Here is a 21,774-nt window from a genome sequence, read left to right as displayed (position 1 = left end):
ATGTTATTACTGCTTTTCAATATGGTTGTGTATAGAACAAGAAACATGTTTTGTTTTGAATCCAAACAAAAAAGTGTATTTTGGGAGTTTGTCCCCATCCATTTTTAATTGTCTGTGGTTCAGCAGAAATTATAACCTGGAACATTTTGTTGTTCCCAATTTTGGCTAGAACCACATCTGGAGGGATCCTGGAATGATTTTACAGGTGAATGTATAAATTGGGTAGCTGCTGTTTATGCCCTTCTACCTATCCCTGCTTTGCCAAGGACTCTGCTGTGCCCTGCCTTCTCAGTGCCTTGCTGCCTCCCTCTTCTCTGCCCTTCCCTGCCTCCCTCTTCTCTCAGTGCCTTTCACCTCCCTCTTCCACTGCAGCATATCCCACTAGCCCAGCCCCTCAAGTCTTGCCAGGCAGGGCTTTCCTTGCTTCCCATGCCACTTGTGCCACTGATGGCCCTGTGTGGCATATCCCATTGGCATGCCTATCCCTGAGTTTTCAGCAGATTTTCTCCCCTCTCTCCCTCTCCTTCAATCACTGCCTGTCTTGTTAAACTGTTCCTTGCTGTGAAGTTCTCAACAGTAAAAGAACAAGATCTCAGCTGTGCCTGATGTTCCTGAGCTTATCTCAATTTCTAGTCCTGCTTCAAGAAGCTAGGAAATTAGAAAATAAGCCATTAATGCAACACGATCTCAGGAGCTTTTGCTGAGCCTCAGAGGTGATAGCATGATATTGTAGCTTTGCAGCCAGACATTTTCCCCAAGAGCTGTCAGCATGATTATGAGTTGCAGAGAAGAGCCTGTGATGTGGAGGGAGAGGATGGCAGAGGAGTAATGTTACGCCAGAGTCCAAATACTGGAAGGTGGGCTAAAGCAGGAGTGCAGCTCATACTGCGTACCTAAACAGAAAGAATCAAGACAAGCATTTTTACAAGATGAGATTTCCTAACTGATCAAACACTGAATTGATGCATGAGGTGAGGGTCCCTGATGGGATTACCTGTGAAATTTGCTAGAGGTCACAGATGAGGCTGTACGAAACAGAAGAGCCAATGCATTGACACATAACGAAGGTTAAATAGCAACATTGGGCTGTCACACAAGCTCCGTTGTTTTGGTTTTTTGCATATGTTGAGATGTTACACAAAAAGGGCAGAGTGCGATAAATTTCCATCATTCTGATGAAAACTGTAAAAAACTAGAACCACCATTTCTCCCATGAAGGGGGAAATGGCCCACCCTAGACTTTATGGAAGTCTAGCCCTGCTATTTTTGTGATTTGTGTTGAGCATCAGCTTGAAATGGTGAAACCAAACTATGTTCTGTCTCCAACACAGGCATTAAGAATTAGAAATGGATAGGCTTACATTGAAAATGAAAGGGAAAGAAGATACAGGATATTTTCAAACATGGGATAATTTTTATAAATGGCTATAAAAATGGAATAGAGAGTAGAAATGGAAGTTGTATTACTATTAATGTCAAATATGTGAACCCAGACAACACGTTGTTTAATAAACACTAAAGATTTGTAACTATAAAAACTTAATAAAATATTTATATATAAAAAAAGAATTAGAAGTTCTTTCAAAGCAGTGCAGAACTAGATCGTTCAGAGGAACCTTCAAAATCTTTATGCTGGAAGAAATTCTGACTTTTATAAAGTGCATAGCTGAAACCAGATTTGAATTTTTAACCAAAGTTTTAGAGGGCACATATAAATATGTTTCCCTTTTTGAAATTTGGTAATCAAAGTTGATTAAAATAAAAATTGAACAAAAAGAAAAGTTAAAATGAACTAAAGTTCAATAAAAAGTAAAAAGCTTAAAAATGCTTAAAACTAAAGTGAAGTTACTGTACTACTACTTAAATAATAGTTTACTCAGTTCTTCAATAATATTGTAAATTATTATTTTATTATGAAATGCTGGGATATTAAATTCTTGAACTACTGAATGAAGAAGTAACAAGTGTAACCTCTCTTGACATTGCACTGTCTCTGTAATAAAGGTGAGGGAGTGAGTTTAGCATGCTATCCTATCCCCAGTATTGGAAATCTATCTTGACATCAGGAATGGTAGACTTTCTCTATGAAGAATAACCATCAGAATGATTAGATATAAATCTATATTTGATTCCTGTAATCAATTTGCATTATTCTTTATTTTACAAAAGAGCAAAATGAATAGAATAAAATAAAAGGACTTCTAACCAGGTTGTTCAACGTTTTTGGAATTGTTTTAGCAATAATATAATTTCCCAAAATTTCTCTTCCTGTAGTTTTCTATTACATTGTTAACTACACCATACATATATAATTTTATTATTTGATATAATAAATTCATTACATTAAAAAGATTTGCATAGACAATGAGAAGGAAGTTTCTATTTAAGAAAAAACTTATTTCCCCCCTTATTTCTTTTCATCGTTCTGTCTCAGAGGTTCCACCAGAGACATCTCCTAGAAGACGGAGCATCTCTGGAACAAGCAATCCCACAGATACATCAAATACATCACCTTTTCGAGTACCGGTAAGTAGACATTTGCTTTGAATGGGATTCTGTGACAAACTCAGTATATGTCCATTTACCCTAGAGCAGGGGTAGGCACAGCTGGCTCAGGAATTCTGGGAGTTGAAGTCCACGAGTCATAAAAGAGCCAAGGTTGCCTACCCCTGCTCTAGAGGATATAGGCTTTTGTTTTCTTTTTCTTTTTTTTTTTACAAGTTCAGTGTCTGGGCTTGTGGCATCAGAGGCAAAGCATTGTGCTTGATTGGGCAGAGAAACATCTCTCTTCCCCTGAGGCGGGCTTTCATTTACCTCTGGATTCTATTCATCTGTGAAACCAGTGCTCAGAAAGATGAAGCAAGACAGCAGGTTTGCCAAACAGTCTCCAAGCAAGAAGCCCAGATGAACTACCTTAAGCTACCCTCACTGCAGCTACGTTTGGATGGGTAGGATGCAGCTAGACAGATTTTATTTCTAACTTTCTTAAAGTATGATTCAAAGGTATATCAATTCATATGATTGTCTATGATTCTGTATTCTAAAATATTCATTCTTCATAATAATTCTGACGCAGGTGGATACTTTTTTTCCTATTCTGTAGATGGAAATTTATCATTGTATACTTTATGTTCAGTTTGTGAATCAGATGTTCAGTTTAAATTATTTTTTTTATAATTTTAATCCAAATTTCCTGGAAGTTCTTACCTGTCTCTTTTGGGTGGACCAAAGTTCAAACTACCCGTACTTGAATTACTGCAGTTTTTCTAGTATTATGCTGAGAGTGAGTCATATACAGTGTAAATGACTTTTCCAACAGAGGTGCAACAAGTTTTTAAATGACAGTAATGAGCAATAATATTCTGGAATGTTATTTTATGATCTACTTAAGAATCTAAAAAATAAGAAAAAATTGTTGCTGTTCTCATATCTTTCCTTGTTTTAATTAACGGACACATCTCTGTCCTATGTTCTCAATTTTCCTTATCCCAGGTTTCAAATTCTGATAATAGTTTTTTTTATTTAAACTTCATTACAGGCTTCTTTATATACTTTTAAAATTTATGGCTTATTCTTTCCATGGATAATTCTGAGTAAGAATTTCAATTTTTGTTCAGCATAAGGTTGATAAGTAATAGATTATGTAACAAAATGGAGGCATATTATCTTGTACAATCTTTTGCAGTGCTAATTCCAAGAATTGGAATAGCATATATTGAAGAGAGAGGGGAAAAGAGACAGGATTATATATGTCTGACTGAATTCTGTAATAAGACAAGATAACCTTTATTGTCATTTTTTCTCTGTAAACACACTGGCACATATTAAAAAGTGGAATTCTTATGCCCGCTCTCAAAAGAAAACAAGCCGAAATGTTGAAAATCCACTCAAGCTAACAGCACTATCCGGGATGGAATGCTTTAACCAAGTTTCCCTTGCAATGGTGATATGGCAGTTTCTCACCTGCTGCTTTGTTATTAACTCTAGCTTCATATAAACCTTAGACTCTAAGGAGTATATTAGCAAACAAAATAAATGGTTGTTGTTAATTGTGAAGTCGCATCCAACCCATCGCGACCTCCAGGTCTTCCTGTCCTCTACCATTTTCTGGAGTCCATTTAAGTTCACACCTACTGCTTCAGTGACTCCATCCAGCCATCTCATTCTCTGTCGTCCCCTTCTTCTATTGCCCTCAATCTTTCCCAGCATTAGGCCCTTCTCCAGTGAGTCCTTCCTTCTCATTAGGTGGCCAAAGTATTTGAGTTTCAACTTCAGGATCTGGCCTTCTAAAGAGCAGTCGGGTTGATCTCTTCTAGGACTGACCGGTTTGAATGCCTTGCAGTCCAAGGGACTCGCAGGAGTCTTCTCCAGCACCATAGTTCAAAGGCCTCAATTCTTTGGCGCTCAGCCTTTCTTATGGTCCAACTTTCACAGCCATACATTGCAACTGGGAAAACCATGGCCTGGACTATACGCACTTTTGTTGGCAGGGTGATGTCTCTGCTTTTTAGTATGCTGTCTAGATTTGCCATAGCTTTCCTCCCCAGGAGCAAGCATCTTTTAATTTCTTGGCTGCAGTCCCCATCTGAGCCTTTAGCCTAGCTGTTAGCCCTCTACGTTTGCCTTGTTTCCTCTTTCGATCACACCACCTCCACCTCAGATGACAGTCAGTACTGGAGGGAGATTTCTCTGCTTCAATGGCTGCTGCTCTCCACTGCTTCTGCTGTCTGAAACATCAAGCACTTTCAGACACTGCAGCCGATCTCACACCCTCCGCGTTTCAGAGACTGCAGCCTATCTCACATCCTCCATGCAACCCATTGACATTTCAACCATGCTGGTGCCTTCAACCAAGGCAGTCCGAAGCAATGCAGACTCAACAGCTTTATCAATAGTTGTTCTTTTGCTAAATATCACCAAATCCAATATAGACTGATGGTGATGTAACAGTTTGGTAATACATTTCCACTTTCTTGTCACAAAGAATCTCTCCAAAACCCCAACACTCTTGAGAGCCAAAGCAGCTGCAGCCAAGCAAGGAATTATCTAGCATTGTTGACAGAGGACCAGATATACTCTTTGATCTAACCCATTGAGAGTTTACATTCATAAGATGACTTTGAGTAAGTTCACACAATATGTTAAACTCTAAATTTGAGTTAATAAAGTAGACTCTGAATATATCAGCTCCATTTCTGTACCAAACATAATTTTGCAATGTTCTGTTGTTATACAAAAGGAAGATTTGCAGTCACTCTCAGTAGGTGTAAATTCATTACCACCTCCTATTTATGCAGACCTAGAGCTTGAGGTCTTATACAACTGACAGAGTAGGTCCAGGAAACAAACATTCAAACTCTGCTGCCTTACTCTTTTTAAGGAACCTTCACTAAACCTTCGGTTTAGACATAATAGGAAACTTTGCTGCTGCTTGGTTTTCTGGTTAATGGAAGGAATCAGTGGGGGATAGATGAAGACCATACCTAACAATAAACCTGAATTCTAGATGTCTTCAAATGCAGCTGCTTTCCAACAAATGTTCATTGCGGTGAACTGAAAGGGTAAAATGGCACGAATTGTGAGGTCAGGTGGCTCAGTCCCCTGATGGAACAGAATAAAAAAAAATGATAGGTTGGAGTACAATCAATTATTGATTGCCCTCAGTTTCCGGGTTAAGTGTGATATTATCTTTAGAAACAAATTAGCAGTCTTAAAAGGCTCTAGAAATACATTACTTGCAGGACATGTGATACGTCATTGTTCTTCAATTTCTTTTTTTTTTTCTTTCTTCCAGTTGTTAATATGCACAGCCTGGCTATTTTAAAAATTCACTTCTGAATAGAACATTCAATTCCAGTAGAGACTTCATTGCCATTCTCCTGAACAATGGCATCCATACAGGAAAAAAGAATTACTCAACTGCACAACTTAATGGGCCTTTGTCCAGTGCTAGGAATTTTGATTTACAGTTGCATAATATTCTAAAATGAATGCTTTCTTCTTGATTTGGAAGAAGCTCTTCAAATAACTCTTTGCTGTGGAATGCTTAGGATCTATTCACATTTAAGAGACTATCAGATGAAATTAAGTTTTTCTTTTCCTCTTAAATATCTGATATTACTGTTTCTTTTAAAATACCCACTTCTTGCATAACAGTATGTTCAGATCAGTTTGTATTTAGCAGCATCACCTTAATGCAGTCCATGGGCTGCCACTGAGTGATGTGAGGCACAGGCTCTGCAGGCAGAATTTCTTGACCCAAACTCTGGTATTTCCTGATTAACCTAGAAAATACTGTTTCCCTTCACTCTAGTGTTGTTGTTATTTTATATTTATTATAGCTGCCTCCTCCCATAAATTCTAGGTGGCTTACAAATACAAAAAAGTTTAAAAAGTTAAAAGCTTTCCATCCCATAGATAGCCCACATCAAAACAATGCAACCATAACAAATCAAGCTAAACACGGGTCCCGCAACCACATCAACCCCAGGCCTAAGACCAAAGCCAGTTCTTCAGTGCTTTTTAGGAGATGAATGCTGTTCCAGAGGGCAGGGGTCATGACAGAGAAAGCACATTTCTTTGGTCCCAGAAGATGCAAGATTTAATAGAAGGGATCTGGGACATAACCAGTCTACTGGAATGGACCGTGTGGGCAGAAACAGTACTGAGCTAGATGGATGAATGCATAACTTCCTTTAATAAAATAAAACACTATTTTGACGTTACACCCCTTTCAGCAAGGTTCAATTTTAGATGTTTGTAGTTGCCAGCAAGTTTCTGGAATATATCAATGTAGCATATAGCTATGTCTGGGCTGTCATTATTGGATGCAATGTTACAAAGCCCAACAATTTTGGAAAACGAGACAAATTCTAAAAGGTTGATTCTAACAGGTCACCTTTCTATGAAATATTATTAAATGTTATATTTCTACAAAGCATAATGAACTAGCTTTGCATGTCCAAACAACTGTTAGGATACTCTATACTTTGCACTGGAAAATGCATATAATTGCTTCAGTAGAAGAATGGCAAATTGTAGGAGCATGCCTTGATATTTTAAATAACTTTATATTGAAAAATAAATCTTAGAGTATGAATGTCATCTAAAATTTGATTTTCTCTTAAATCTATTTTTAAAGATATATTCTTATTAACAAGATTATAATTTTACAGATTATACTTCATGGTGCGTTGATTGCTGTTGTTGATAATCATACATTAATTTTTTAAAAAAATTATTGAGATTTTACTCAGTACATTAACATAATCATAGATTAACTTGATTACGGTCCCAATCTGTATTTTCAAAATAAGGTGTTATATGTATAGAAGTAAACTAATAGTATTCTGGGGATTTGTGCTCAATTTACCTAAACTTGTGATACTTTTAAATTTCTGGTCTCTTCACTTTGTAATTTTTTCCTCTCTTCTTTTGGCTTTTCTGGTTTTTGTTTTCTTTTGCTTTCTTTTAAAATGTTAATTTTTTTTGTAAAAAGCATACCAAGTGACATAAACATAATGAATCACAACTGCATTCTAATTCTATTTTAAAATGAATTGCTGTGTTCATATGTCCTATTTCTGAAAATGATGTCTGAACAAACTAGTTGCTGTGTTGCTTCCCTGACTTATGTTGTCAAGGGGACCAGCTGAGCAGACTTCTTCTATGGTTAATCTGCTTAATATATAAACTTGAAATCTCTCCGATAAATCGGGAATTAAAAGCCAAGAACAAACCATGATTTCCATCAGAGGAAACAGTCAAAAATTGTGGCTCACAGATCAAGATAGCCATTGAAAACTTTTTGGTGGTCTTTTCAGCATCCCCGTTGACAAGAAGAGCAATCAATAGTATTTACCTGCATACTTGCTTATTCTCATTAAATTCAGACATTCTTAATTATTATGAATTGTGATCACTTTCAGTAGGCCCTCCTACCACATTTATTTCCATTGTAATTTTAATGGAATGCATTACATTGTACTTATTGTTATAATTAATGTTATCTTATTGTACACTAGTACGTGTTCATAATGGATATCATTTTGTTCAAATATGCTATCATACAGGTATACTTGGTGAGTTTCCATTATTTCTATTTTACCTGATCTGTCAGTCTTGCTGCATACCTCCCTTTTTTTCGTCCTGCAATTTTGTAAATCCCAAGAAAGTTGTCACTGAGCAGATTTCTTGACTTTCTAATTTATGCCAGGAAGTGCTGTAAACTCCTTGGAATTACCTATCCTCCTACTTAGTTCACCTCCCTAGTTTTATTTCCTTGCGTTCCCCCAAAATGTATTGTTCTTTATCCTCATTCCTACATGTACACTTTCATGTTTTTCTTCTCTCAATGGCATCTTCTGAAAAAGTTGTTATATTACTTCCCTTCACCAGCATGCTTTAGAGCTTATGTTTAAGTACATTGCTATTATTCCCATATTGTTTAAGTTGTTTCATTGATGTTTTATATACATCAAAAACATATCTTTGGGATAGGCAAGAAAAATAAATACATTTGTGGGTCACTTTTGTCACCAATTCAAGGATTTAAGAATCATCTCCCTGCCCACCCGTGATCTACTAAGCTCACCCTAGTCCAAGTGTTCTTTTGAGAGCCTGAAGCAGCTTTTTCAGAAAGTTATGGCATCCTGATCATCATTGGGAATTGTAAGCATTATTGGCCCAATCAGTGGTGGGATTCAGCCGGTTCACACCACTTTGGCAGAACTGATAGCTAATTTTTTGTTGCCCAAGCCTAGAATAGACTTCCGGAAGCGGCATCCACACAGAGAACCGGTTGTTCACATATTTGAATCCCACCACTGGGCCCAATGCATCTGCAGTTGAAATTATTCCCAAAAAACCCCCAGTAAAATGAAAATTGGAAAATGGCCACATTCTGCTTGTTGGGTCAGTCATTTTATGCATCTTGCTTAAGGAAATTGTGGTGAAATGTATTTGTGAGGGAGGAGGAGGCAGAAAGCGCAAATGAAACACCTAGTAAGATGCAGGGAATCTGTATAAGAGTTGCAAAAAGTTATGCCCTATGAAATGAAACTAAAATATTGGTAGAAGAAAGCAATCAAGGATCAGAGACAAATCTAATTGAATGCTTACCTTACCTCCTTAAGAATTTGTAGTTTCCAAACAGGTTTTCATATTTGTTTAAAATATTAGTGCATGCATAAATAAGTTTGTTTTTTAAAAAAAGCTAAGGGAGTTATATTGAAGGATGATGCCATCTTCAAAAGTTTTGTGACTGGATCTAGATTTCTGGATAACTCACTCTACAACATTTCCACAATGTTAAATTCACTGGGAATATAAATTTACCCTGTTAGCTGTAATGGTAGATTCATCTTCTTGCAAAATTTTCTGAGCATTTCCAAAAACAAAAACAAAAAAAGCACTTAAAAGCAGGAATTCCCTTTTCCTGGGAATTCTTCAAAGCCTAGGGGGCAATTCTACCTGAATAAAAAAAAATGGTGAAAGCAGCACCAAAATACATTAAAAATAGCTTAGTGAAAATGAGAATAATCTGCTTACTGTGTAAGCATTCATTTGAAGCGATACATGATAAGCAGAGAATCAAAGAAATGATATTGTAAAAGAAAATAAGGCTTGGTAAATGGAGACAGAATGGATTTTCCTAAACAAGCTTAAAATAGTGTTGAGGCTTATATTCAGGGTCCTTAAGCAACACTGAAATTGTTTCTTTAAATTATTCAGGAACTGCTACTGGGTTGCTTTCTAGTTAATGGTGTGAAGGAATATGAACCTGCCCTTGAGGATGAGGAAGAAATGAGCAAACCATTAAGGAAGAACTGTGGGAAAAGATTACTCAATCCTGAGAAAGGAGGGGGGGGGTGAAAGAAACTCAAAACAGCCCCACTTAGAATTTATTTGGCGTACCATGGAATAGGCAATCAGACAGGATCTCAAGATTTCGTTATGCTATCCTATAACAAACAATAAAATGCGTGCCCAGAATCCCTATTCTGCCTGCTTCTTAATTTCCCTATCTTGAAAGGCTGAGACTAACTTTGAATGTTACTGGTTTTTGGGATGTAAGTAAAAAGTTGTAGGACAAATCTTTACTAAATACCCTGCTCCCTTCAGAATTAATTGTACACATCCTGTTTTTTTTTTTAGTAGAGTGCTTACAAAGTTACTTTGCACCAATTATGCGTATGGAAGTTTTTGCTATAATACTTTTTTTTTACTACAGTAAATATAGAAAAGATTTGCTCTTGTAAATTTTATTTTGTTGCAAAATTGCTTTGGGGACTGTTTAGGAGTCACTTTCAGTTTATGCCACCAGAAAATGCATAGAGGCAGAACAGAATAAAAGGCAATACTTAACAAATTGGACCGTTGAAAATAACAATTAACCAATGGAACCACCTGCCTCCAGAAGCGGTGAATGCTCCAACACTGGAAGTTTTTAAGAAGAAACTGGATAGCCATTTGTCCAAAATTAATTTTTTTTATTTTTAAAATTTATAAACCGCCCCACTCCCGCAGGACTCTGGGCGGCTAACAATAAAAACAAAAAAAATGATGTAGGGTTTCCTGCCTGAGCAGGGGGTTGGACTCAATGACCTCCAAGGTCCCTTCCAACTTTATTATTTATTATTATGATGATGATGATCATGATCATGATGATTATCATACAAGATGAAAATGGATTTTTCAACTCTTTTTTTTTATTAAAAGTTTTTTAAATTTTACAATAAAAACCCCTTCCCCAATCCCTCCCAACCCACCCCAAAACCCTCCCCCATTCTTCCCAGAGCTGAATACAGGCTTAACTAGATCTTAAAAGAAAAAAAGTTTTAAACCCAAATAAACCTTAAGCAAATATAATTACACTCAATAAACAAATTGTAAAATACTTTAACTCCATAATATATAAAAAACAAAAAGAGGAAAAACAAAAGAGAAAATAAAAAAGAAATAATAATAAATAAATAAATAAATAAAAATTAAAGAATAATAACAATTACACTTCTAAGTAATATCTTAAACTTATATAAATTATTCAAAAGCTAAATAATATTTTCTTATATCATACTTATATTGTATAAAAATTATCCATCTTTTCCACACCGAAGGATACTTCTCTTGCGATTGATCTTTCAAGAAAGCCGAAATTTTTGCCATTTCCGCTAAGTAAGAAACTTTAAAAAAACATTCTTGCAAAGTAGGCAAAAATTCCTTCTTCCAATATTGCCCTATTAACAACCTAGCCGCAGTAATTAAATTTAACATTAAAATAATCTCTTTTTCATCACAATCAGAAACAATACCCAACAAAAACAATTGTGGAGTAAATTTTATCCTTCTTTTTAAAATTCTTTGAATATTCCACCATATCTTAATCCAAAAAGCTTTAATACTTTTACATGACCACCAGATATGATAATAAGTAGCATCCAAGCAACCACATCTCCAACATTTAGGCTGCAGGTTTGGATACATACGAGACATTTTTTGTGGATCAAGGTGCCATCTATAAAACATTTTATAAAAGTTTTCCCATAAGTTTTGGGCTTGCGTGAATTTAACATTCCTCACCCAAATAATCTCCCAAGTATCTAATAAAATTGGTTCATCAAAATTTTGTGCCCACTTAACCATACAATCTTTAACTAATTCTGCTTCTGAGTCCAATTCCACCAAGACACCATAAATTCTTTTAATGTGGGTTCGACTTTGATCTCTAATTTGTTTTAACAAATTCTCATCCTCTCTAAGCAAGCCCACCTTATAATCTATCTTCCACCTTTCCAATAGTTGTCTATACTGAAACCATGAATAAATAATATTTTCTTGTGCTAATTCATCCATAGATTTTAATTGCCAATTCTTACCATCCCACTTAAGTAATTGTGTATAAGAAATAATATCCATCTTAACTCCTCTCCTTATTCCTTCTATTGCATGCCATGGAATAGCCCATAATGGACTTCTTGAATCACTTCTATAGTATTTCTTCCAAACCCGAAGTAAAGAAATTCTTAAGATATGAGATCTAAAGACCCTATCAACCTTTTTATTATAAATTAAATAGGCATGCCATCCAAAAAGTAAATCCCATCCCTCCAAAAGGAGTATATCTACATTTGTTAAATTAACCCAATCACTAATTGATGTTAAAACCACAGCATCTAATACAATTTCAAATTCGGTACCTTAAGTCCACCTCTCTCTCGTATGTCTTGTAAAATTTTAAGTTTTATTCTTGGTTTTTTCCCTGCCCAGATAAATTTGTTGATACCTTTCTGCCACTCATCTAAATTTGCTTCTTTCTTTAAAATGGGTATCATTTGAAATAAAAAGAGAAATTTTGGCAGAACATTCATTTTAATCGCTGCTATTCTCCCCAAAAGGGACAATTGCAGCTTTTTCCAATTATCCAAATCCTTTTGTATTCTAACCCACAGCGTTTCATGATATTGAAAGAATATAGATGTATATCAAAATATTTTCTCACTGGATAAAAAATAGCATAGTTAAAGAGCAATTTTAATCTACTGGATGATCAAAATCAAAGGAGTAACCATTTTTATGAATAAATGTACATCTTCCTTAAATGTCTGTTGGGAAAAGAAAACAGCTGGGTTTGTTCTATTCCTGCAGTAAGAAACAATATGAATAAGTTTTATCTGTACAAATTTCACCCATTTCAAGAAAACTGAATAATACTGGCGGCGATTTAAACCAAATTTATACAGATGAAACAACAGTATAAACCAGTGATGGCGAACCTTTTAGAGACTGAGTGCCCAAACTGCAACCCAAAACCCACTTATCACCGGGTGCCGGGTGGGCGTGGCCCACTGGTTGGGCGTGGCTGTGGTCATGGCAGACTGGGTGGGTGTGGCCAAGGTGGGTATGGTCACCTCGATGTTGCTCGTAGGGAGGGATGTCTATGGGGGCCGGGCAGGGTTGGGGGAGATCCAGAGGGGTCTCTGGCAGGTGGGCGGTGGGCAGGAGGCTCATCCTGAGGGGTGAGGTGAGGCAAGGCAGGGTAGGGGTGCCATTGTTGCAGGGCAAGGGCAGCTGCTGCCTGACACATCGGCCCCTGCACACAGAGGCCAGCGAGAGCATGGGGACCGACAGTGTCCGTCAGCAACCACAGCCTGCTGGCCCGTCGACTGGTGCACTCTGGGGCTCTGCAGCCCACCCCCAGCAGTTCAGAGAAGCCGCCTCTGAGCTGGACGGCTGGCCGACAGCTGAGGAGGCGATGCACTGGGTTGTGCCTGGGAAAAGGAGAGCATGCAAGGCCATGAGGGATGGGATGAGGGGGAGGGAAACCAGCCATGCTGGGATGCATCTGGCCACGTGGGATCTCGGCGAGTTAGCAGGGGGCTGGTTGAAGAGGGACAGTTGCCATCCCCAGGGCATAGTGTGCATGCCCACAGAGAGGGCTCTGAGTGCCGCCTCTGGCACGTGTGCCATAGGTTTGCCACCACTGGTATAAACCATTACAATTTATTTAGCATATTGCCCTTTCTGCTAAGTTCCATGCTTTAATAGATGAGATCTGTTTATGGCAGAGGTGTCCCATTTTATTATTTGCTATCACAATTCACTAGTTTAGAGCTATTGGCTAATTCAGAAGTAAAGCTGGGGCATAAAAGGTAAGTAATACAGTCATTTGCAGTAATATTTTGCTTTGAACGTCTAAGACGTTAGAAAGCTGTCCAGTTTTAGCTAAGGTTACATTAAAGTTACTTTAGTTTGCTAAATATATCTTCCGGCATTAGCAAATTCACCTTTCAATCTAGGAAAAGAATTTTGCTTCTTAAATATTCCCCAGAAAAAGTTGCAGCTTGTTGCACCCTTAGGCACCGTAATCTTAACTATTTAGAAATACTATTTCACTAAAGATCTGAATTATATATGAGGAAGCAGTTATAATCCTCTAAGTAAAAAAAATTAACAAGCTTATGAGAAATTGGGAAAAGTTAAAGCATCGCTTGTTGGCTATATAGCAATAATAAAAAATGATAGTCCCTAAATGACTATTTCAACTGCTGCTATTTTACACAGGTAGCAAAAATTAAGAGGGGTTTATTTATTCCTTGTAAAAAGAATGTTTTTAAAGTGATAAAAGTCAACAGAAGAGCGTATTCCCAATAATAAAAATATTCATAAAATTAAAAATTACATACAGACATTCAAGTTGGGATTCAGGAATTCCTGTGGTACATAGTACTCCAGGACAAACAAGTATGATTAAAAGGAATTTGTAAGTTTTATAAATAACAAGGAGCTTTTTTCCTTCTCCCTAAGCAGTTGTCTCTTTTTTCCCATTAGATGAAAAGCTGGCCTGACAAGAGCAAAATAAATCTAGGGCCAATATCCTGCAAAAATATTGTTTTTTTTTTTAATCAGAAAGAATAAAAATGAAGTAGAAGTAATTTATGTTCATATCTTTTAATAAATATTTGTTTTCATGGTTTTGAATAAAACAGGCAAATGTAAAAAAATCATTTAATCAGTATTATTAAAAACCTATAGGTCAGTGCTTCTCAACGTTTGTGTGACGGCGACCCCCGTCACACAAACGTGCTGCGCATTCGCGGCGGTGCCCCCATGCGCAGCGGTGCCCCATGCGCAGCGCGCATGTGCGGCACTGCCCCCCAAGGGGGGAAATGGCGGATCGCCTTGTTTGGCGGCCCCCGAGAAATGGTCGATCAACCCCAAATGGGGTCACGACCCATAGGTTGAGAACCGCTGCTATAGGTGTAGCTTGACTATTAAAATGTAGTAACTTTGATGATCTGTGACAGACATAGTTATTAATTGGCAACAATTGATTATTAGAAACTACATGTAATATTTATTCAATATTTCTCTGTAAAAATATGAAGAAAATATTGAAAATCATATAAAATATAATTGTGGTCTTTGATTCGGGCTGCTGGAATCAAAATTTGCTTTGGAACTTGTTTGGATCTGTTCATCTTGCTAGACATGATCTCCTCTAATCTAAGTATAATTAATAAGTGGAACAACTTACCTCCAAAAGTTGTGAATGCTCCAACACTGGAAATTTTTAAGAAGAGATTGGACAACCATTTTTCTGAAATGGTGTAGGGTTTTCTGCCTGAATAGGGGGGTGGACTAGAAGACCTCTAAAGTACCTTCATTCTATTCTATTCTATTCTATTCTATTCTATTCTATTCTATTCTATTCTATTCTACAATGTAATGACAAGTTAGCATATGGTGGGTCTTATCTTTCAGTACTGCCTACTTTGGTACTTGATAAAATCTTGGTTCAGCTAAAGCAGAGGAATTGAGATCTAAATCTAGATATAGTATCAGTATGACAGCACCAAAATTTCCCTTCCCTTTTATGGCACAATCACTTCCTGCCTAGTTTGTCCCTTGATATTTCTTGTTCCAAAAAGATTATTTACTTTGGCCCAAATTAGGACAATGACTGGTAGACATATAAGCCTTCCATACTAAAGCTGAGCTTATTTCTGTTCAGACTTGGAAGTAGAATCTGTCTAATGTGCTATTATAATGTTCATTGCACATCCAATGGCAATCAAGTTTAATATTTCCAATTGTTAATAACTCTTTTTGTTATTGCGATCAGGAGGCTATTACCCTTCTCTTGGGTTATCACTCTTCAGGGAACCTCTAAGAAAGTTTCAAAATTCATATTAATAGCTATAGCTGTTAGAAACCATCTGGTTCCCTTCTCATGTTATCAGTTCTTAGCTGCTAATTATTCTAGGATTTTCTCACTATTTTAAAAATGTTTGTCTAGTTGTTGTATTGTAATCTGGTGTTTTATTGGACTGCAAAAAAAGTCTATATATTTCTGAAGTATTTTTAGAATTCGGACAATGGGCCATTACTCATGGATTAATTTCCATAAGAAATAATAATATTAATAATAATAATAATAATGTCGATAAGAAAGACAAAAAAATCTGGATAGTGGACGTGGCAGTGCCTGGAGACAGCAGAATAGAAGAGAAAGAGCTGGAGAAGATAACAAAATACAAAGACATACAAATAGAAATAGAAAGACTGTGGCAAAAGCAAGCAATGGTAGTACCAATAGTCATAGGCGCCTTGGGTGCAATCCCAAAACAACTGGAGCACCACTTGAACACCATTGGCATTGACAAATTTGCCATTAGTCAATTGCAGAAGGCGGCCTTACTAGGAACTGCTTCCATCCTGCGACGATACCTGTAATACCATCAAACATTCACATCTGCCTATCCTAGGTCCTGGGTAAGGACTCAAATCCAGTCTGAACATCTGGCTGACTGTGCGATGATCCATAATAATAATAATAATAATAATAATTAATAATAATAATAATGCAAGTACATCAGATGGTTGAAGAAGAAAAAATGGCTTTGGAAGAATATCTGAAGAACAATGATGAAGATGCACTGAAATTAGTATATCAGGAAGGCTTACTGACTACTGGAGAGACCAAACTGGTCTACAAAAAAGACGAAAAGAAGAACAGAATAGAGGCATGGGAAGACAAAGCACTACATGGCCAAATACATTAAAAAAACAGCTGGGAAAGCAGATAATAACAAGACCTGGCAATGGCTAAGAGCAGGAAAATTGAAGAAAGAGACCGAGGGACTAATTCTGGCTGCACAAGACCAAGCCTTAAGTACAAATGCATACAAAGTCAAAATTGAGAAGACAGCAACAGACAGTAAGTGCCGCCTATGCAAAGAAGCTGAAGAAACAGTGGACCACTTGGTAAGCTGTTGCAAGAAGATTGCACAGACTGATTACAAGCAGCGGCATGACAAAGTAGCAACAATGGTGCATTGGAAGATCTGCAAAAAATATCATTTGCCTGTAAGCAAAAACTGGTGGGATCATAAAATAGAGAAAGTCATAGAAAATGATAAAATTAAACTGCTCTGGGACTTCAGAATTCAAACAGACAAGCACCTGCAACATAACACCCCAGACTTAGCAATTGTCGATAAGAAAGACAAAAAAGTCTGGATAGTGGACGTGGCAGTGCCTCGAGACAGCAGAATAGACGAGAAAGAACTGGAGAAGATAACAAAATACAAAGACCTACAAATAGAAATAGAAAGACTGTGGCAAAAGCAAGCAAGGGTAGTACCAATAGTAATAGGCTCCTTGGGTGCAATCCCAAAACAACTGGAGCACCACTTGAACACCATTGGCATTGACAAATTTGCTATTAGTCAGTTGCAAAAGGCGGCCTTACTAGGAACTGCTTCCATCCTGTGACGATACCTGTAATAACATCAAACATCCACATCTGCCTATCCTAGGTCCTGGGTAAGGACTCGATAGGTAGACAAAATGCCAAATCCAGTCTGAACATCTGGCTGACTGTGCGATGATCCATAATAATAATAATGACGATGATGACGATGATGATGATGAAAGGGATCTTGGAGGTCATCTAGTCCAACCCCCTGCTCAGGCAGGAAACCCTATGCCATTTCAGACAAATGGTTGTCCAGTCTCTTCTTAAAAACATCCAGTGTTGGAGCATTCACAGCTCCTGGAGGCAAGCTGTTCCACTGATTAATTGTTCTAACTGTCAGAAAATTTCTCCTTAGCTCTAGGCTGCTTCTCTCCTTGATTAGTTTCCATCTGTTGCTTCTTGTCCTGCCTTCAGGTGCTTTGGAGAATAGCTTGACTCCCTCTTCTTTGTGGCAGCCCCTGAGATATTGGAACACTGCTATCATGTCACCCCTCGTCCTTCTCTTCATTAAACTAGACATACCCAAATATAAAAGAGGTTATGTATAAGAATTGTGTACATGTTTATTGTCATAGTTACATGTTATATGCAAAGATTTAAGCACACATACCTAAATTAAAACTAAAGCAATTTTAAAGACTGAGTTATATTTGCCCCTTTGATAGGAAGACTATGGAAGAGAATGCAATTGTCTATTTTTTTTATTCTTACAGATTATTAGCTACTAAAACTGTATAAACCACTTCCCTTAAAATTTATCATAGCAGTTTTCCCATTCTGCTTTAAAAATTATAGTCATATAGTTTTAAATCAGTTAATACGAAACATACAGTTGGTCTCATAGGATAGCCAAAGAAGGGGGAAAAAGCTTGTAGAGAAAGTACTACATTTTACTTGTTCTTTTAGACACTTTTTCCAGACAGCCAATATTTTTTTCTGAAGAATAATAAAAACTGTACAACATTCACCATTCAGAATGTGACTACACTAGAGATGAGTATTGTCATACTTTATACCAGACAGAATGATAAATCTTTAGTCAGACCTGCATTAACTAACAAAAGCTTCATATATTTGACATGGCTTAGAGAAGTTGCTTTATTGCTTTATTATATGCCTGTTGCAAAATACAGAAATCAAGCCATATGTGTGAGACAGAGCTCACAGAGACTTTGGCATTCTTTTCCCAGCCTTGAGATTCAGTAGCAATTGTTTATTGTTTACACAATTCTTTATAGCCAGAGCAAAAAGCATCACCTCATCAGCATCACCTTTTACAAGTATTAGTGTACAATCTTCATGATATTAGTTGTTTTGTTCTTTGGCAGAATTTTTGCTATTTCGTATTGTGGATTATTTATTGAATAATTTCAATAGTTTATTGAACTATCCATTACATTCCTCATAATATATATTGTTTGTAACAGCTAGCTGAAGACACCAGGTTTTTTTTTTAACCAATAGGTTGATATTAAATTTAAAGTGAATAGTTGCTATTTTGTTCAGTCATTTAGCTTAGAAAAATCATTATGTAGATTTTGCTCTCCATTTGGTATTTATTATATTGAATAAATCAGAATTAGCTTCTTTGCTATCTTAAAACTCAGACCTTTGTGAATAAATTAAAAAGAAGCACCTGTAGTCCTGTTCAGATACTTAAGGATCTTTTTCTGACTTTTTTTTATTCTAAGAATTGTCATTTTGTGCAATAAAGTGAAAGTCCAAATACACAAGAGCTACCACATCATTAAGTTTGCATATACTGGTTGACATTTTTAGAAAATGCTAAATGTATAGTGAAGCAACACTTGCCTTTCAGAAACCACCCTCATTCCTCTTTGGTTAACCTTGAATATGTAATTAAGCCTTAAATCAGAGGGTTTTTTTAATCCACTACAAATATTACATTAATTGGGCTGGTTTTTTTTGAAAAAGCAGTCTTATATTAAAGTTTCTTGGGGAAGAGTTATGCCTCTAGTGCGGTGGTTCTCAATCTTTTTAATGCCGCGACCCACAACCGGTCGTAAGTCAAGTACTACTTAACCGGTCGTAAGTCGAGGACTACTCAACTGGTGCAGCACCGTTTGCAGAATGGGACTTTTGGCGGACTCACCAGGGCAGAGACAGCCTGGACAATTCCTATTGGCTTTTGAAAGCCAATAGAATTAGACTCTATTCAAGAGAGTCTATTCTATTGGCTTTCAAAAGCCAATAGAATAAAAGGGAGTAGCACAGCTAAGGAAAAGGGGGAAAAATGGCGGACTGCATTGTTTGGCAACCCCTGTGAAATGGTCGTTCGACCCCAAATGGGGTCCTGACCCACAGGTTGAGAACCACTGCTCTAGTGTATAGTGTTAGGAACAGGTTATATTTTCTTGCTAGACTAGGGGCATTTTCATATTTAAAAGCAACCAAATAGAAACAATTCTAAATCAATGACTTGTTAATTTAATTTATCAGTTTATCCTAAACTATCCCACCCCTGTGATATTACATTTTTCTTCAGGAGAGAAGTAGGAGATGTATCCAAGAATTCATTCCCCTTCCCTGCTTCAGACTGTCTTTCAACTCCCTTTTTGCTAGTATTGTAAGTTTTGAAAAGAATTAATTTTGGGGTGGGAGTTTCTTAGAACCTTTTCATTTATCTGAACATTCAACATATTGCTTCAATTATGTACAGGTGGTTCTTGATTTAGGACTACAATTAGGACCAGAATTTCGGTTGCTAACCAAGGCAGTTGTTAAGTGAGCTGTGCCCAATTGTATGCTTTATTTGCTGCGATTAAGCGACAGTTGTTAAGTCAATCATGCAGTCATGAAGCAAATCTGGTTTCCCCATTGACTTTGCCTTTCAGTAGCCAGCTGGATAAGTAGCAAACGACAATAACATGACACTAGGATGCTGCAGCTATTGTAAATACATGCCCATGGAGAAATGCCCAGATTTCTACTGTGGGGATGCTACAATGGTCAGAACTGTGAGAACCAGTCACAAGTCGCTTTTTCAGTGCACTGTAATTTAAGACTGTCACTAAACAAATGGCTGCAAGTTGAAGACTGCATGTATCTTGCAAGCTGATGTCATACTCCATTAGGGATTGTGTTTAAGGCTAGCTTTTCTGAATAATCTCTGCAATAAATTATTATACTTATGTTCTTATTGTGACTCTGAGAGAACACCTAAAGCGCTTATTGGTTACTTGCCTACATAAAGCATTTGTCAAAACTTATTGTTCAAATAATCCTTTAATAAGGCTTGTTTTCAGTACCATGGACAACTATAGATATTTCTTAATGACCTTGGCCCTTTATTTTTACAGATCTTGCTGCTGTTGTCTCTATACCGTCCCTTTGTTTGTTCAATCATTACTTTTTGATTCTGTCCTTAATTGTTTTGACTAAAATTTCGCCTCAGTTGAGTTACAGTTATCTGAATCAATTTAACAATTGTTTTTTAAATGTTAAATTTAAATGTGAGTTACAGTTATCTGAATCAATTTAACAATTGTTTTTTAAATGCTAAATTTGTATGGTAACTGAAATTCCTTTTTTTAATTTCTTAATTTTCTACTTAAAAGATACTGAAAAAATACTGTAATATATTTCAAGCCATACAATAATTAAATGAGAAATGAAACTATAATATTTAAAACCCAAAGGCATCTCTAGATCATCAAAAAAGCAATTTATTTTTATGAAAAAAAAATTAAAAGAGAATTTTCTGTGACTAATAGCCATGTCCTGATTTTTTTTAATGGAAAATTTTGTCATGTAAGTTAGTCTGACAACCTGTAGAACTACCATAGAGACACATGTTTTTTGTTTTACCTGTTATATATAGGGCTTTTTTTCTCGTAGAACGCCCAGAACGGAGTTCAGGCACCTTTTTTGGATGGAACCTTGTAGGGTAGGCAAGGCGGGTTGTATGATGTGTGTGAGTTCTGGCACCTTTTTTTTTTTTTTTTTTTAGAAAAAAAGCACTGGTTATATATACGGTAAAATTGAGGCTATAGTATGGTATTAAACTTTCTCCAAAATGTTAAGCAAAAATGGGGTAACAATATTTCTTAATTAAGAATATTTCTTAATTTAACTCACAGGTTAAAAACATTTTTCTTTTGGTTCAAGGATAAGTTTGTTAAAAGGACTGAGAAACAAAAGACTGAAGATACTGACAGTGAGGGACAGGTTACCTTATATTTTCTTCATTATCTCAGAATAATTTATGCTAAGATTTGGTGAGATTAATTCCATTAAATTTAATTATTAAATTAGAGCTAATGTGAGATGTGGTTCACCATGTTGCTTCTCATTGCCACAGACTACCAGTCAACACCACATAAGCATTCCCTCTTCACTCCTTGGCCTTGTTTGGCAATTCTCAACAAATCTATAGAGTTATTCAATTTATTTTACAATAATGTTTTTGGGTGATATAAACCTGTTTCTCTGATATTCCTAGAGAGTTTGAAGATATAACCCAATTTCATCCTCTGTTACTGATTTGTTTGAACTCC

At 36.5% G+C, this 21,774-nt stretch overlaps 1 protein-coding gene across 1 annotated transcript in view; it reads left to right on the top strand.

The window, feature by feature from the left end:
• LOC120308058 (ras GTPase-activating protein nGAP-like) overlaps positions 1-21,774 on the top strand; it is a 128,526-nt gene that overhangs the window by 64,931 nt on the left and 41,821 nt on the right. The window contains exon 4 of the mRNA XM_039343535.1: positions 2,435-2,526. Within this exon, the coding sequence (XP_039199469.1) occupies positions 2,435-2,526 (92 nt within the window). The remainder of the gene's footprint in view (positions 1-2,434; positions 2,527-21,774) is intronic.

The sequence above is a fragment of the Crotalus tigris genome, unplaced genomic scaffold, assembly GCF_016545835.1.
Source record: "Crotalus tigris isolate CLP2741 ecotype Arizona unplaced genomic scaffold, ASM1654583v1 scf7180000017860.185164, whole genome shotgun sequence".
In the NCBI taxonomy this organism is placed as follows: domain Eukaryota; kingdom Metazoa; phylum Chordata; class Lepidosauria; order Squamata; family Viperidae; genus Crotalus; species Crotalus tigris.
Note: the sequence above shows the minus strand (reverse complement) of the source record. Positions and strands in the feature narration are given on the sequence as shown.